The sequence below is a fragment of the Gadus chalcogrammus genome, chromosome 16 (genome assembly GCF_026213295.1).
Source record: "Gadus chalcogrammus isolate NIFS_2021 chromosome 16, NIFS_Gcha_1.0, whole genome shotgun sequence".
NCBI lineage: Eukaryota > Metazoa > Chordata > Actinopteri > Gadiformes > Gadidae > Gadus > Gadus chalcogrammus.
The window spans coordinates 33,922,219-33,939,533 of NC_079427.1; the positions used below are offsets into that span (position 1 = coordinate 33,922,219).

At 46.5% G+C, this 17,315-nt stretch overlaps 1 protein-coding gene across 1 annotated transcript in view; it reads left to right on the forward strand.

Annotated features, from left to right (window-relative positions):
* The window catches only part of LOC130405723 (uncharacterized), an 85,381-nt gene that overhangs the window by 67,123 nt on the left and 943 nt on the right, over nt 1-17,315 (forward strand). The window contains exons 4-8 of the mRNA XM_056610888.1: nt 12,708-12,785; nt 12,883-12,963; nt 13,049-13,180; nt 16,118-16,199; nt 17,217-17,291. Of these exons, the coding sequence (XP_056466863.1) occupies nt 12,708-12,785; nt 12,883-12,963; nt 13,049-13,180; nt 16,118-16,199; nt 17,217-17,291 (448 nt within the window). The remainder of the gene's footprint in view (nt 1-12,707; nt 12,786-12,882; nt 12,964-13,048; nt 13,181-16,117; nt 16,200-17,216; nt 17,292-17,315) is intronic.

The window sequence follows — 17,315 nt, forward strand, 5'->3', positions numbered from 1 at the left end:
GCCTTCAACACCATCCGGCCCCTCCTGCAGAGAGACAAGCTGACAGAGATGAGAGTGGACCCACTCCTGGTTACATGGATTACGTACTAACTCACAGAGAGACAACAATACGTTAGACTGAAGGGCTGCACGTCAGACACTGTGGTCAGCAGCACCGGAGCACCACAAGGCACCGTGCTCTCTCCCGTCCTCTTCACCTTGTATACATCCGACTTCCAGCATAACTCTGGGCTCTGCCATGTGCAGAAATACTCAGACGACACTGCGATAGTTGGCTGCATCAAGGATGGAAGGGAGGGGGAGTACAGGAGCCTGGTTGAGGACTTTGTGAGATGGTGCAGGTCCAACCATCTGCAGCTGAACTCCTCCAAGACCAAGGAGATGGTGGTGGACTTCAGAAGGAAGAAACCACATCTCCTACCCGTGTCCATCGAGGGGGTCGATGTGGAGGTGGTCAGGACCTATAAATATCTGGGACTGCAGCTGGACGACAAGCTGGACTGGACAGCAAATATGGAAGCTTTATACAGGAAAGGGCAGAGCCGTCTGTACTTCCTGAGAAGGCTGGGGTCTTTCAACATCTGCAAAAAACTACTGCAGATGTTTTACCAGTCTGTGGTGGCCAGCGTGCTCTTTTATGCTGTGGTTTGCTGGGGGGGAAGCAGCAGGAGGAGAGACGCTGGTCGAATGGACAGACTGGTGAGGAGTGCTGGCTCAGTAGTGGGAACAGAGCTGGACTCTCTGGTGACAGTGGCAGAGAGAAGGACCCTTGACAAACTGCTGTCCATCCTGGACAACACCCACCACCCTCTGCATGACACCTTCACCAGGCAGAGGAGTGTTTTCAGTGGCCGACTGCTGTCCCAGTCCAGCTCCACTAAAAAACTATTTTGTCCCCCTGGCCATCAGACTGTACAACAGCTCCCAGTAAAGGCAGGGAGGACAATAGATAACAACAATGGACATTTTATTTATTTATATTTATTTATATCTGTATTTTTGCACATCCATCTGCACTGTTTTTATGTGTGTTTTCGGCTGCTACTGGATACTTGAATTTCCCCCGGGATTAATAAAGTATATATCTATCTATCTATCTATGGCATTAATGTGACACAGTCGGGTCTTAGACCGCCTCTCTGGGGTACCAACAACGTAGTTGAGGTCCCCGACCTTCCTCAAGACCCTGTAAGGACCAGCAAACATTGGACCTAACGGTCCCCGTGGTCCTGCTCCTAAAACTAAGACCAAATCACCTGGATCAAAAACACGGCACACCGCCTTGCGGTCATACCTGGCCTTCATGCAAGCTTTAGCCCCAGCTAAATTCTTGGAGGCAACATCACACGCCAACTGTAGTCGACCCCGCATTAATGAAACATAATCTAGCACATCACCGGGAGGTGCTGGCCGAATAATTTTTTCCCGCAAGAGCTGTAATGGCCCACGAACTTCATGTCCAAAAACTAATTCAAATGGGCTAAAACCCAAGGATTCAGTGGGGGCGTCCCTAACTACGAACAACAGAAACGGGATGGCCTCATCCCACTCTTTAGGTTGACTCTCAACGAAGGCCCGTATCATGGTCTTTAAGGTTCCATGAAACCGTTCAATGGCCCCCTGAGACTGTGGGTGAGAAGGTGAAGAATGCTTGACCACCACATTCAACTCGGACAAAACCTGATGAAAAAGTTTGGCTGTAAAGTTGGAGCCCCTATCAGATTGAATAGAGCGGGGCAAACCAACCCATGCAAAGAACTTAAGCAAATGTTCCACGATTACTTTTGTCTTAATGTTACGTAGTGGAATAGCTTCCGGATACCTTGTGGCGGTATCCAATATAGTCAACAGGTATTCATTTCCCTTCTTGGTTTTCGGTAAGGGCCCAACACAGTCAATCATTATCTCAGCAAAGGGCTCCCGTACCACAGGGAAAGGAGAAACTGGCGGCTTACTGCCCTGTTTTCCCACCACCTGACAGGTGTGGCACCGACGACAAAACTCCTTTACGTCCTTGCGTAACCCTGGCCAATAAAATTGCCTGCTTACCTTGGCTAGGGTCTTTTAAAACCCAAATGGCCCCCGAATAAAGGGCCATGTGCCATGTGGAGCACTTCTCCACGGTAAGAATGTGGTAGCACAATCTGTTCATAACTGGCCCAGTCCTTACTAGCAGGTCTACTGGCTGGCCTCCATTTCCTAAACAGAATCCCCTTTCTCACAAAGTAACCTGTTGCCACGTCGTCACTCTCTCTAGCAGACGTTGCCACTTTAACTGCATACTCAAGGGAAGCTCCTGAACGAACGTGGGTTGGCTTACCTCTAGAGCCCTAGACATCTCAGAACGGCTAACAACCCCTCTGGCATCTGACTCTGCAACATCATCACCACCGACCTCAGATGGCAACACCACCTCTGTCACCTCAGCACTCCGTAAACTCTGGGACGTCCCTATTTCGGCAGCTATATCACTGATAGGCTCTCTGACCCCCTTTAGAACGCCAGAGGTCAACCACTGAGGGAAGACAGTGTCACACAGATCCACCATTGGCTCCTCAACAACCAAGGGTGATGACAGGGCACCGGGAGCTGGTGCACCAACAGCTAGCTTTTCCCTAGCCTGAGCTCGAGTGACCACACATGAGGTAAAAACCTCTGGAAACTCTACCTCCATCTCCTTCATTTCAACCGGGTAGACTGGGCAGTCTACAACCTCTGGGTTGACCCTAGTCCCTGCTATGTCGTTTCCCAGCAGCAAATCAATACCCCTCACTGGGAGACTGTTCACCTCAGCAACCTCAACACATGCTGAAACTAACTGATTTGAGATGTATATGGTAGATAGGTGCATGCACGTAGCCACCACCTACACCATGCACCAATACATATCTGCCTGTGAATGAGGCAGGTGGAAGATCCACCACTCCTTTACACAACAGGGTTTGAACTGCCCCCGTGTCACGCAGAATTGTTACTGGCACCTGAAGACCCTCCTGAGACACTGCCACTGTCCCTTCCGAAGTGAACCCTTCATAACCCTCCAGGTCACTGGTAATACCGCTGCCAGAAGACACCAGTGCCACCGGCCTACCTGAGCTCTCAAACCGGGACCTCAGACCAGGACATTGATTCTTCTTATGCCCCTTCTTATTGCACCGGAAACACAGCATTTCCAAAGGGGATGTATAGCCTCGACCAAAAGATTGGGCACTCCTTGACTGCTGTTCACCACTAAATGAGTCAACTGGCCTTCTCCTGCCTACTTCACTTGTGAACCTCTTGCCATGAATCACTTCATAGTTATCTGCAAGCTCAGCCGCTTCTCGTGGAGATTTCACTGCCCGTTCATTAAAGGGGACTTATTATACCACCAGGTTTGAGTGTGATTAGCCTTACAAGCCGTTTCGAAAATCTGCCTAATATGACATCACTAGTGGGTGTGTCCACCTAGATCTGTGCTGGATAGATGAGCAATGTTTACTTCAGTCCACTGGGTAGGCTGGTAGATAGATCTATCCAGCACAGATCTAGGTGGACACACCCACTAGTGATGTCATATTAGGCAGATTTTCGAAACGGCTTGTAAGGCTAATCACACTCACACCTGGTGGTATAATAAGTCCCCTTTAAGATAAATTTCTACTTCCCTGGAAACACTAGCTTTAAACTGTTCCAACAAGACTAAGGCCCTTAGCGCTGAATAATCAAAGGCTTCCCAGGAGTTAAGCCAGCGATCAATAGCTATTTCCTGGTTCTGCCAGAAGTCTAGATAGGTTTCGCCAGGCTACCGCCTTAGCTCCCTAAACCTAAGTCTATAGGCTTCAGGCACACTTCCATAGGCCTCTAACACAGCCTTCCTGAGTGAATCATACTCCAGACCCAACCGACAGTCTAGAGCAGCTACCGCCCTCTGTGCTTTACCAGTCATTACACTCTGTACAAGCAGAGGCCACTTTTCCTTTGGCCACTTTCTCAAACATTTCGAAAAAGATATCCACTGCGTCTTCCTTAAAGACAGGCATGAATCTACGGTCCCTACCTAAATCAAAACCTGAGCCCCTGTTTTCAGCATGCCTACCGGTAGTGAAGGCCAACTTTTCCACCTCCAACCTAACCAACCTCTCTGAGTGTGCATAAGCTGCTTCTCTTTCCACTCTCTCACTCTGAAGAGTAGCTAACCGCTCCTCTTTCTCAGTCTGGAGTGTAGCTTGCCCTTGTTGTTCCAACCACAGCTCTTCCAGGTTTAACTCCCTAGTCAAGTAGGCCACTATTGCTGGTTTCCTGATAACTTTAGCTAACTCAATATCCTCAACTCCAGCCAAGGAGATGAGCTGCTCTTTCGTTAGCCTCCTGAACTGGTCACGCGTCAGACCCACGCACCCTTCAGAGAGATCCACTTGTGCGGACGCCATACTGACTACCCTGACACAACCAAACAATAGTTTCCTCTGTAGCAACCCACTACAAACAATACCCACAAGTGATCTCTTCAATGCTAAACCTAGCTACATGTAGCTAACAACCACAATCCTTAAGCTAGTTTGCAAATCATCACAAATCACCACAGCCCTAGCTTTCCAAGCTGGCTATCCAAGCTGGCTAACTACCGTTCTTTACATACTCAAGGATCAGTTTACATGAGAACCTGATACAGAGTGGCTAATCCACCCTTAGCCATGTGCTCCTCAAATGCTAACAGCACATAACTTTTAATGAGCTGAATACAACTCCCGTATCGCTTCTCTCGCCAACAGATTGCCTGCCTGTAATACTCGCTAGTCAAAATCCTCGGACGAGCAACCCAATTATGTCACGACCCCACTGGTATCTAGGGAAAACCAGCTCTCTGTCTAGGCAGGAGTCGAGGCACATACGTAGTATAACCACAGCTGGTAGGCAACTAGCTTCCGGGGCACGTGTGTAGTGACTCACCTGGGTTCCTGGTGAGTGCTGGTCCTTCTCTCTCTTGTTATGGGGATAGCCCAAGCGTTGTGGTGAACGGTAGCTGTCTCGTTCAGTTATGGTTTACATGTTTAGACAAACACTAGACAAACAAAGACGGTGAAGGGGCGGTCACGTTCCCCCGTTGGACTCCTTAGCTCTGGTGTGTACTGGCATCTGGGTGAATGGCTTTACAAAGTCTTATCCTCCCGGGGCTGTAACCACTGGCCACCATGCTGTGTGTATATCCACCATCTTGGATCCCCAGGTGACCACAATCAACCAATCAAGGGAGCCACTCCCACCGTTACCATGACCACCAGTTACCAACCAGCTTAACCTTACCCAACAGTAGGATCGTGACATTACAGCCATGGAGCCTTTATTTTCCCGGAGTTATCGTAACATCCTCTCTTGTTCAATCGATATAAATACACAGTGGAAAGGAGTCAGAGGGAGCCATAGAGAGAGACACTGATGGACTGGGGAGCCATGCTCTAACAACGTTCAGAGGCTTGTAAACAGTCTACTGAGTCTGACAGGCAGACAGACAGACAGACAGACAGACAGACAGACAGACAGACAGACAGACAGACAGACAGACAGACAGACAGACAGACAGACAGACAGACAGACAGACAGACAGACAGGCAGACAGACAGACAGACAGACAGACAGACAGAGAGACACTTTATTTACCCCAAACTAACTTTCATAATCCAGCAGGTTACACAATACAAATAACTCTTAGACAAATACAGACAGCCTATACAGTAGGCTAATACAGCGCCCACCTCAGCAAAAGGTAAAATGTAAAAAGAAGATATAAGCTACATTTAAAATACAGATGCTGTAGCCTACATAAAAATACAGATGCCACATGAAATATGAAAATAGAATGCAATGTATAAATATGCAAAACTAGGATATAATGAGAATACTCGGTTACAGCTGTGTAATGACTATCCAATATTAAATTAGTTGTATGGAAAGATTTTTGTCTATGGAATGATCTTGTCACTTTACTGCCACACATTGTGTGTGTCAGTAAAGTGATAGAATATAGGAGGTAGGAGAATCCGTGTATGGTTCGTTCTTTGAATATTCCGATTTAAAACAAAATCAGAAAAAACAATTAACAGGATTGTTTTTAGTTTTTTCTGATTTGGTTTTGAAACTGAAAAGGGCAAAAGGAATAAACAAATAAACGGCATTTGTGTTTCTGTGTTTTGTGTGTTGGTTTTTTAAACCCGAAACAGAAAAACAAAAATAGATACATGCATAGTTATAAGCTACACCAGAAGGCAGAACGCAGCGAAGAAAAAAGAGCCAACCACCTTAACCAGCAATATTTAGCCTTAGTTATGGCCGCACTTGAACCTCATGGTGATTTTATTTGTGAACTAGGCTATTTGACACTGGAAAGACACACGACACGATCAGTATACCGCTCTAAAGCAATCTAGTGCCCCGAAGTACTCCCTTATGACGGTGAGGAGGTTCTGTGTGGAGCACAACCTTCAAAGAAGAATTCTAGTATCCGATTTAGTTTCAGATAGTCCACTCGCAGACTAGTCGCCGGCTCCCATGGGAAACAATAAAGCTGGCCATTGTAGAATGCGGGAGACTCGATGGAACGTTTGAAACGTCTTTATATGTATTTTTTTTCATCTCATCTCATCTCATCTTCGTCCGCTTATCCGGGGTCGGGTCGCGGGGGGGGAGCAGCTCAAGCAGGGGGCTCCAGACTTTCCTTTCCCGGGCCACATTGACCAGCTCTGACGGGGGGATCCCGAGGCGTTCCCAGGCCAGTGTTGAGATATAATCTCTCCACCTAGCCCTGGGTCTTCCCCGAGGCCCCCCCCCTTCCCACTGGACGTGCCTGAAACACCTCCCAAGGAAGGCGCCCAGTGGGCATCCTTACCAGATACCCGAACCACCTCAGCTGACTCCTTTCCAAGTAAAGGAGCAGCGGCTCTAATCCGAGTTCCTCACGGATGGCTGAGCTTCTCAACCTATCGGAGACGCCAGCCACCCTTCTGAGAAAACTCATCTCGGCCGCTTGTACCCACAATCTCGTCCTTTCGGTCATCACCCAACCCTCATGACCATAGGTGAGGATAGGAACGAAGATCGACCGGTAGATCGAGAGCTTTGCCTTGCGGCTCAGCTCTCTTTTCGTAACAACGGTGCGGTAAAGCGAACGCAATACCGCCCCCGCTGCTCCGATTCTCCAGCCAATCTCACGCTCCATAGTACCCTCACTCGCGAACAAGACCCCGAGGTACTTGAACTCCTTCACTTGGGCTAATGACTAATTTCCTTCCCGGAGTAAGCAATCCACCGGTTTCCTGCTAAGAGTCATGGCCTCAGATTTAGCGGTGCTGATCCTCATCCCAGCCGCTTCACACTCGGCCGCCAGCCGATCCAGTGAGTGCTGAAGGTCACAGGCCGATGATGATCCAATGAGGACCACATCTTCTGCAAAAAGCGACGAGATCCTGAGACCACCGAACTGCAACCCCTCCCCACCACGACTACGCCTCGATATCCTGTCCATGTATATCACAAACAGGATTGGTGACAAGGCGCAGCCCTGGCGGAGACCAGCACCCACTGAGAACGAAACTGACTGGCTGCCGAGGACGCAAATGTATTTTTATTTATTTTTTAAAACAACCTCTTGCCTACAGAGCAAGCGTCTCTATCGATTGGGCCACGGCCACGGTGACCACACTGTTGTAACTGGATTTACTAATATATATCTATATGACGCTACAACTAACAACAAATGAGAGGAGAACTCCTCAAAGCAGATCTGTGCTGGCTGAACTGATTTGGTCTGCTTTCCCTTGTTCAGCGATTGGGCTCAAACACTTCAAATGCATTGGCTGAGAGAAAAGAAGGGCGGAGATTATTAGCATACTAAAGAAACGCCGTATTTTACGGCGTTGTGATGTGCACAAAAGCGCCGTATTTTACGCGTGGTTTGATGTTCAAAACGGCGCTTTTTTGCGTAAAGTACAGCGTTTTTCTACATTTTACGGCGTTCTTTACGGCGTAATGAAGGTGATACACGTCTAAATTATGCCGTTTTCTGGCGGGGATGGCTTGCCATAGAAAAACGCCATATTTTACACCGTCATGCGCAAAAAAGCGCCGCTTTTTACGCCGCAATTAAGCCTTTCAAGAGCGCGCGTAAAAAGCGCCGTTTTGAACATCAAACCGCACGTAAAATACGGCGCTTTTGTGCACATCACAACGCCGTAAAATACGGCGTTTCTCTAGTATGCTAATAATCTCCGCCCTTCTTTTCTCTCAGCCAATGCATTTGAAGTGTTTGCGCCCAATCGCTGAACAAGACAAGCAGACCAAATCAGTTCAGCACAGATCTCTCACATGGCGTTAATTGTAGCGTGATATTAGTAAATGCAGTTTGAACGTTGTGATGACCGTGGTCCAATCGATAGAGACGCTTGCTATGGAGGCAAGAGGTTGTCGGATCTAATCCATTTATTGTCAGATTTGTGCTTTTGTCAGATGGTCACGCTTTTATGATCGCAATGCTTTTTAGTCCGCAAGCCAGACCTCCTGTGTTATAAGTTCCAAATTCAGTGCCTTTTTAGTCAGCCAGCCAGATCATCTAGGTGTCTTGTTACACGCTTTATAAGTTAATTATATTTAAATTATTACAACCATGGAGCCTTTATTTTCGCGGAGTTATCGTAACATCCTCTTTTGTTCAATCGATATAAATACACAGTGGAAAGGAGTGAGAGGGAGCCATAGAGAGAGACACTGATGAACTTGGGAGCCATGCTCTAACAACGTTCAGTGGCTTGTAACAGTCTACTGAGTCTGACACGGTGCTTTTAAATGGGCTCTGTAGGAGGGGGAGACGCAGGAATGTTGTTGGATTCAACTATTTGTGCATGGAAGCAAAAAAAAATCTCCCCATCAAGGCCAACAGCAGAGTAGCCTACGAAAAGAATAGACTGATATGAATGCTTCAAATATTAAAACCCGATTGATTAGGCCTATAGGCCGACATAATATCAGTCCTAATCCTGAACGCACCGTGCGTACATTTTTCACGGCATTTTTCCCCAGACAGACAGACAGACACTTTATTTAGCTACCCCAAACTAACTTTCATAATCCAGCAGGTTACACAATACAAATAACTCTTACACAAATACAGACAAAGCCTAATACAGCGCCCAAAAGGTAAAATGTAAAAAGAAGATATAAGCTACATTTAAAATACAGATGCTAAAAATACAGATGCCACATGAAATATGAAAATAGGATACAATGTATAAATATGCAAAAATAGGATATAACTAGGCTATAATGAGAATACTTGGTTAACTTACATCTGTGAAATGACTATCCTCCTAAATTAAATTAGTTAGATGGAAAGAATTGTGTCTATGGAATGATCCTGGAATGATCCTTTACTGCCACACATTGTTTGTGTCAGTAAAGTGATGAGGTAGGAGAATCTGTGTATGGTTCGTTCTTTGAATATTCCGATTTATAACAAAATCAGAAAAAACTATTAACAGGATTGTTGTTTGGTTTTTCTGATTTGGTTTTGAAACTGAAAAAGGGCAAAAGGAATAAACAAATAAACGGCATTTGATTTTGTGTTTGTGTGTTTTGTGTGTTGGTTTTTAAAACCCGAAACAGAAAAACAAATAGGGCCTACAAAAAATAGATACATTTATAGTTATAGGCTACACCAGAAGGCAGAACGCAGCGAAGAAAAAAGAGCCAACCACCTCAACCAGCAATAGACTGTCTAATTAAATTTAGCCTGAGTTATGGCCGCACTTGAACCTTATGGTGATTTTATTCGTGAACTATTTGACACTGGAAAGACACGACGCGATCAGTACCGCTCTAAAGCAATCTGGTGCCCCGAAGTACTCCGTTATGAAGGTGAGGAGGTTCCGTGTGGAGCACAACCTTCGAAGAAGAAATCTAGTTTCCGATTTAGTTTCAGATCGTCCACTCGCAGACTAAGTCGCCGGCTCCCATGGGAAACAATAAAGCTGGCCATTGTAGAATGCGAGAGACTAGATGGAACGTTTGAAACGTCTTTATATGTATTATTATTATTTATTTTTAAACAACCTCTTGCCTACAGAGCAAGCGTCTCTATCGATTGGGCCACGGCCACGGTGACCACACTGTAGGAACTGGATTTACTAATATATATCTATATGACGCTACAACTAACAACAAATGAGAGGAGAACTCCTCAAAGCAGTGCCCTATACCACGAAGCTCGCTGAACATACCCAGGCTTTCTTGGGAAAACCTGGCTCGACAGAGCCGCAACTCGCAATCAGAGTTAAATGGTACCACGAAGCTCACTTTAGATTAAATTAGTTGAACCAGGTTTTCCGCTTTAGGTTCAGTGCGCGTTCACGTGAAAGGGGCGTTTTTTGCGTCATTTTTCTCACCTTTACGATAGATCAAGCAGTCTATATGCGTATAAGTGAAAATATTCTGCATATTGTCTGTAAAATAACTATGCCAAATGCAGAATTGTTCGCCATTAATCCAAATAGAATGATGATGATTTAAAAATGCATAAGCAACGTCCATCCTGCCTTATTCTATCATTTAGGGAATTCACTTTAAATACACCCTATTTAAGAAATGTATGGCATGTTTTCGACCGCTGAGAGGTAGCGGCACTAGCGTGATGGATTGGTATAGACCCGAACGCCAGCGACCGGGGTTCAATTTCGCCGGTCTATCATCATGCATTTTACCCCCATAGATTTGGTGCCAGCACGGCCTTGAAAATATGGGTTCAAGTTCGAAATAAGCACAAAAATATAATTCCATAAGCTTTAGTGAATTAGGACTTTTTAAGCTTCACATCAATTTGCATCACTTGGGAGTCGAACCCCCCGCGCAGAAATTCAAGACTGACGCGCTACCTCCACTCTAGCACACTGTCACGGAGACACAATGCGCAACAGTAATCATTGTCTACATAAGGTCCAAAAGGACGATCAAATAACGAACACCCTCTGATGAGAATCTGTATCTCTCATGAAGAACCCCAATTTCGTTGTTAGCACAATGACAATAAAGTCTGAAATCTGAATATCGTCAGACAATGCCAAGGGATCGATTCTGTCCCGTAAAACCCTCTGTCTCCGGAGAGACGCCTGTACGAAAAGTGCGCCGGGGTCCACGGGAACACCCACAAATGGTGACGCCATTGTCAGAGGAGGGGCTAGGAAGCTGCGCACGCCGATTTAAGTAGCCGATCTCCGGCTAGATTAAGCTGAAAAACTGCTCCCGACCAGGTTTGGTTGCGAGCATAAGTCACCATGGTGATACAGCGACGCTAAAAGAGATCGACTTTCGTGGTACAACTAACCCAGGCTTGGAGCTCAACATACCTCGCTAACCCTCTAAGCGAGCTTCGGTCTGCTTGTCTTGTTCAGCGATTGGGCGCAAACACTTCAAATGCATTGGCTGAGAGAAAAGAAGGGCAGAGATTATTAGCATACCAGAGAGACGCCGTATTTTACGGCGTTGTGATGTGCACAAAAGCGCTGTATTTTACGCACGGTTTGATGTTCAAAACGGCGCTTTTTACGCGCGCTCTTGAAAGGCTTAATTGCGGCGTAAAAAGCGGCGCTTTTTTGCGCATGACGGCGTAAAATACAGCGTTTTTCTATACTTTCATACGGCGTTTTTTACGGCGTAATGAAGGTGATACGCGTCTAAATGATGCCGTTTTCTGGTGGGGATGGCTTGCCATATGAAACGGCGAGATCGAGCACGCATCAAGAACACTTCCGGGTTTTACGACAGTGCTCGCTTGATGCGTACTTCGAATTGGAACAGTGCTCGGGCAACGACTGATGACGTTTCACGAATCCACGAGCACCCAAGCACGCACGCGGTGAATTATATTTGATAATTCACCGCGTGAGATTACTGCGTGTAATAATCCATAATAATGTAAGGTTTAGAAGTTAAATATTTGAAAGTTGTAGAATTAATTAATATAATTTTTATTGGAGTTAATTTGCTAGAAATTTACTTATAATGTTTAGTCAGTTAATCATTTACATATTTATGTTACACAATTATTACTTACATGTTTACATGTTTACATATTTAAAACAGTCAGGATATTCTGTTGAATCTGCCTCTTTGATTCACTCACGTTTACCTCAGTCTAAATTCTAGCTTCTGATTGGTTAGTTCAGTCACGTGATGGGTCCGAACAAGGAAGTGTTTGAAAATAGATTAACGGCGATATTATTTTTATCGCGCGATAAAAGTTTTGCGTTAACGCAGCCGTTAACGCCGATAACGGCCCATCACTATTGGGGTATATATATATATATATATATATATATATTTGATAATTCATATATATATATATATACACACACACATACACATATACCTATCTGCACATGCATAAATATTTTCAAACATATACACATATACACGCATACATAAACACACAATCATGCATATGAATGCACATACACATACACAGCAGGCAATTTTGTACAGCCTAATGGCTGCCGGCATGAAGGAGAACTTGAAGCGCTCTATCTTGCACCTGGGGAATTTACATGATTTTTATACAGTGACATCATTGGTCAAATGTTACCTCCTGTGGTTTTTGAGGTGTAGTCATTGGTCAGATTTATCTTTCTGCGGTGTGTCTAGGGGCAGTCATTTGTCAGATTTAACTTCCTATGGTGTGTCTCCAGGTGTACGACTGTCTGCTGGACTTTAAGATAATGGACCACAGGCCCACCTTCCCCGATGCCTCCGGCCTCGCCTACCAAGTCAGTTAATTAGAGAGTGTTTTTGATTATTGTTTCTATTATGTAACAGATTATAATGTGGCATGTATAACAGTATATCATCTGGTGTTTATTACAGATTATGGATGACTTGAAAACGGTTCAGTGTTCTGATGAAGGCAGGGAACTCTACAAGATCCTCCAATCACCACACATACAGGTAGGTTACATCCAGTCTTTCTCTCTACCTGTCTGTCTACCTGTCTGGCTCTCTCTACCTGTCTAGCTGTCTGTGTGTGCTGCAGGCCCTCCTGTCATCCCATGACAGCATCGCCCGGTTGGACTACGAGCCGGTCTTACCTCCTCTACCAGAAGAGCTTCCAGGAGACCAGGACGCCATGAGGATCGTCTGCCTGGTGAAGAACAACCAGCCGCTGGTGAGACGGCCGGTGGCTAGCCACCGGCTCCCCTTAGTCTAATTCCAGCCTAGCCTTCAATTGGCCTTCAGATAATTTATGGATGAACATATAATTGCATGAGGTTAGCTTAAAGTTAGCCTTGAGCTAGCCTCCATCTACCATAGCATAGGCGGCTTCATAAATAGTTGAGCGATTAGTTAGTTCCTGGTATCCCCAACCCCCCTGCTAGACTGGGCAGGAGAGCGTCCTGTAGCTTGCGTCGAGCCTTAAAGGCCCATTCACACCCTACGGTAAATAAGGATACGGACCGTTTCGTCCGGATCCGGAGGTAATGGATGCCTTAAGGCAACGCTCCAGTGTAGTCAGTGAGAGTTGCTCCACTGAGCCGTCTGACCCACAACAGACGAACCAGCAGCGGACCAGACAAAAATTAGAAAATAGATGAAGTCTGGATTCACAGGTTACTGATGTGTGCAGGTCAATAAATTAAATGATTTATAGATTAGTAGCTGTAGTCGCATATTGCAGGGGATAAATGCCCTCTTATCAAATATCTTAATATCTTTACTAGTAGTCATATTATGCATTCCTGAATACAATTGCATTGTAGTCGCGGTACACTGTCGACGGGGTGCACCATGGTCCATCGTACGGAGCAAGAGGACCCACATACATCTATATATATCTCAAATATGTGATCAACATATAAATAGAGATATATGTGATCTATATATATAATAGATTCCCCTCTATACAACTACAGCTATTTATTACAAGGAAATAACTATAGTTATATAGGGCCCCCAGCATGTTTTTTACTTCACATCTTCTCACTAGTTTCATTTTGCGAACCTGGACATGGTGTGGTTGGTAGTGGAGGTACAGAAACACAGCGAGGTGTACGACCCCAGACAATGTTTATACAAGAACAATTCAGAAGTGCTGCTGTCATTGGTGCTTCAGGTCAACTTGGTTCGGAGTTCGCCAATGAAAACATTTGCCTGTTAAATGAACTCACATGTACTGTAGGCCTGGGACATGGCAGTCCCTGACGGTGAACCAAGCAGATGTCCTCTCACTGCCAAGAGTCCAAATGAAACCCTTCATGCTCTGTGTAGCTCTAACTTGGGACTAGCTCACTTAATTTAGGCTTTGGTTTTTTGCCTGTTCTCCCCTCTTGTAGTCTGAACCACAGCTCAGTCTTGAGGAGCAGGTCTTTCCTCATCAGTGCTGTTGTTCACTACTCATGATGTCATACCTGTTGTGTCTAGTTCCTGAAGAACGGAGAGCAGAGGAGCAGTCTGGGGGATGGACGGCTCCTCCACTCGCCTGTGGAGCGCTTGGTTCTTGGTCGCTGGGTGTGGTGTGGGGAGGAGCTGGAAACAGAAGAGGGTAGGCCCGTCCATAGGCCCCACCCAAAAGAACTCCAGCCCTTCCTTCCTTATTACTCCTCGCCAGGAAGCTGTCACTCATGTCAACAAACCAATGCATTCTGGGAGCAAGTTCTGAACCCGTCTGCTCTCCCGGTCTATAACACTGCCCCCCGCACTGGTAAAGAGCGATTTGATTGGTCGGTCAGACATCAGTTCATTCTTGATCCATGATTGTCATCTCTAATATCTCCATGCCTTGCCTGGTGGGGTATTATCCATGCATATATCTACATCCATCTTTCCATCCTCCAAATGAGATTCAAAGCAACAACCAATTTAATATTTTTGATCCATGTCGTATTTTATCTGCAAATGATTTTATACTGATTTTCTTTGTTCTTATGCTCTTCCGCACTCTTTGGCTTCATTTCATTCATTCTTGAAACAACATTTACCTGCCTTCATCCATCTCTTGATCCTGTCCCTCACCTCTCCTCGGGTCTCACCCCTCCTCGGGTCTCTCACCCCTCCTGGATCTCACCCCTCCTCGGGTCTCTCACCCCTCCGTGGGTCTCTCACCCCTCCCGGGTCTCACCTCTCCTCGGGTCTCACCTCTTCTGGATCTCTCCATCCTCTGGAGGCTTTCCCTTGGAGCACTGCCCCCTGAGAAGCAGTAACCATGGCTACACCTGGACCCCTACAGCATCACAGCATCACCTGGACCCCTACAGCATCAGCCTGCCCACCTCCCCGTTCTTGCAGCGAGCTAGGAACATCCCTACCCCTGGGAAGAACCCCTCTGGCTACGCCCCTTCATCTAGCCCCGCCTCCCATCTCCTCCCCAGAATGCAGGTTGTCAGCACCATCACTAGCCCAGACTCAAATCTGACCAAACAGCCCCTGTCCCAGCAGGAAGAGAATGAGGAGGACGAGGAGGACAAAGAGGTGCAGGATGGGGATGCTCTCATCCTGCTGGCCCATTTGCTTGAGAAGCTGCAGGGGACGGGGATGGCCAGGCCCTCCCCAAACTCACCCGGCCACCTCCCAGCAGACACCACAACCCCCCACCCCCGTGCCGAGTCTCCTCCCTCTCCCAGGAGTCCCGCACCCTCTCCTCCAGCTCCTGACAACACAAAGAAAACTGCAACACCAGGATTGGTGGTCCTGTGGTGTGAAACAAAGGATGACTGATTCCACGTGGTGGATGTGTCTCACAGACACACTGCTGTCTCCAGGGTCCCCAGATCAGAAGGTTGAAGAGCGATGCTGTTCACAGTTCTGTATGGATCCCTTCCTCGATGACCACAGCACTAGATCTGGTCTGGCTGTTCCAACGGTAACATCAAGCAGATGTATTCGATGGTGTCTACTTGATGGTATCTCTGTCTGCTTGTCTATCGACCTGATGGTCCCTCTGTCTGTCTTTCTGTCTACCTGATGGTCTGTATGTCTGTCTACCTGATGGTCTCTCTGTCTGTCTACCCTTATGGTCTCTCTGCCTGTCTGTCTGCCTACCTGATGGTCTCACTGTCTGTCTGTCTGTCTACCTGACGGTCTCTCTGCCTGTCTATCATCCCCCCAGGGTGCCACTATAAAGAGGGATGAGGAGACAGGGGAGATCTACATCGCGAGGGTCATCCACGGAGGCCTGGCAGACCGCAGCGGTGTGTATAAAGTGTGTATGAAGAGTGTCTAAAGCATTGGTTCTCAAAGTGCGGCCCGCGGGCCAATGGCAGCCCGCAGAAACATTCCTGGCGGCCCGCAATGACACAAAAAAAGAAAAGACAAAGCTTTCAATTAACTCCTGTTACATTAGTTTTATTCCAACTGTACATTACTTTGAAAGGCCACTGGGATTATGACGGCGTTTCCCGCCTCAGTCACTCTGCCACAGCCTCAGGGAAGAGACCATGACTGCAGCTGTGATGATGGAGTCGGAGCGGGAGCCGGGCCCCTCGAGAATAAAACGTAATTTTGGCGATGAGAAGAGGCGGTTTCAAGATAACTGTATATACGCTTACTTTGCCGTACCTCACGGGTCGGATAAAGTCATGTGCCTGATCTGCAAGCAGGTTAATGCAATTCTGAAGGACTTCAACATAAAACGCCGTTATGATACCAATCATAAAACCTATGACAAATTTACCGGCGAGGAGCGCACCGCTAAGCTTGAACAACCTAAAAGAGGCTACGCTGCACAGTTTTCACAAATCTAACCAAACCCAGTGCAGCTATAACACAGGCTAGCTATTTTTCGCTCAAGAAATAGCCCGCCAGAGCAAGCTCTTCAGTGACTGAGAATTTGTGTGAGAATGCATTTTGAAACTGGCTGATGTTGTATGTCCGAGCAAAAAGCAAAGCTCTGTAACATAAGTTTGTCGAATGACACAGTGACACAACGAATCGAAGATCTGGCAAACAATCTAAAAGAGCAACTGGGACAACGTATGGAGGGACTAGGAAAGGGAGCCTTTTCCATCGCACTGGATGAAAGCACGGACATTTCCGATACAGTGCAATTGCTGATTTTAATCCGAACGGTCAGGGAGAACTTTGAAATAGGCTGCTTAATTTGGAGAGTATCAAAGACAGAACAAGGGGAGTCAACATTTGTGATGCTGTGTGTCGCAGTCTCGAAGTATACAATGTGAGGCTGCCGTCTATGGTCGGTGTCACAACAGATGGAGCACCGGCAATGGTCGGAAGAAAGGCAGGGGCCGTGTCGCTGCTCTCTGAGAAAGTGGCCAACAGCAGAGGTAAGAAACTAATCAAATATCACT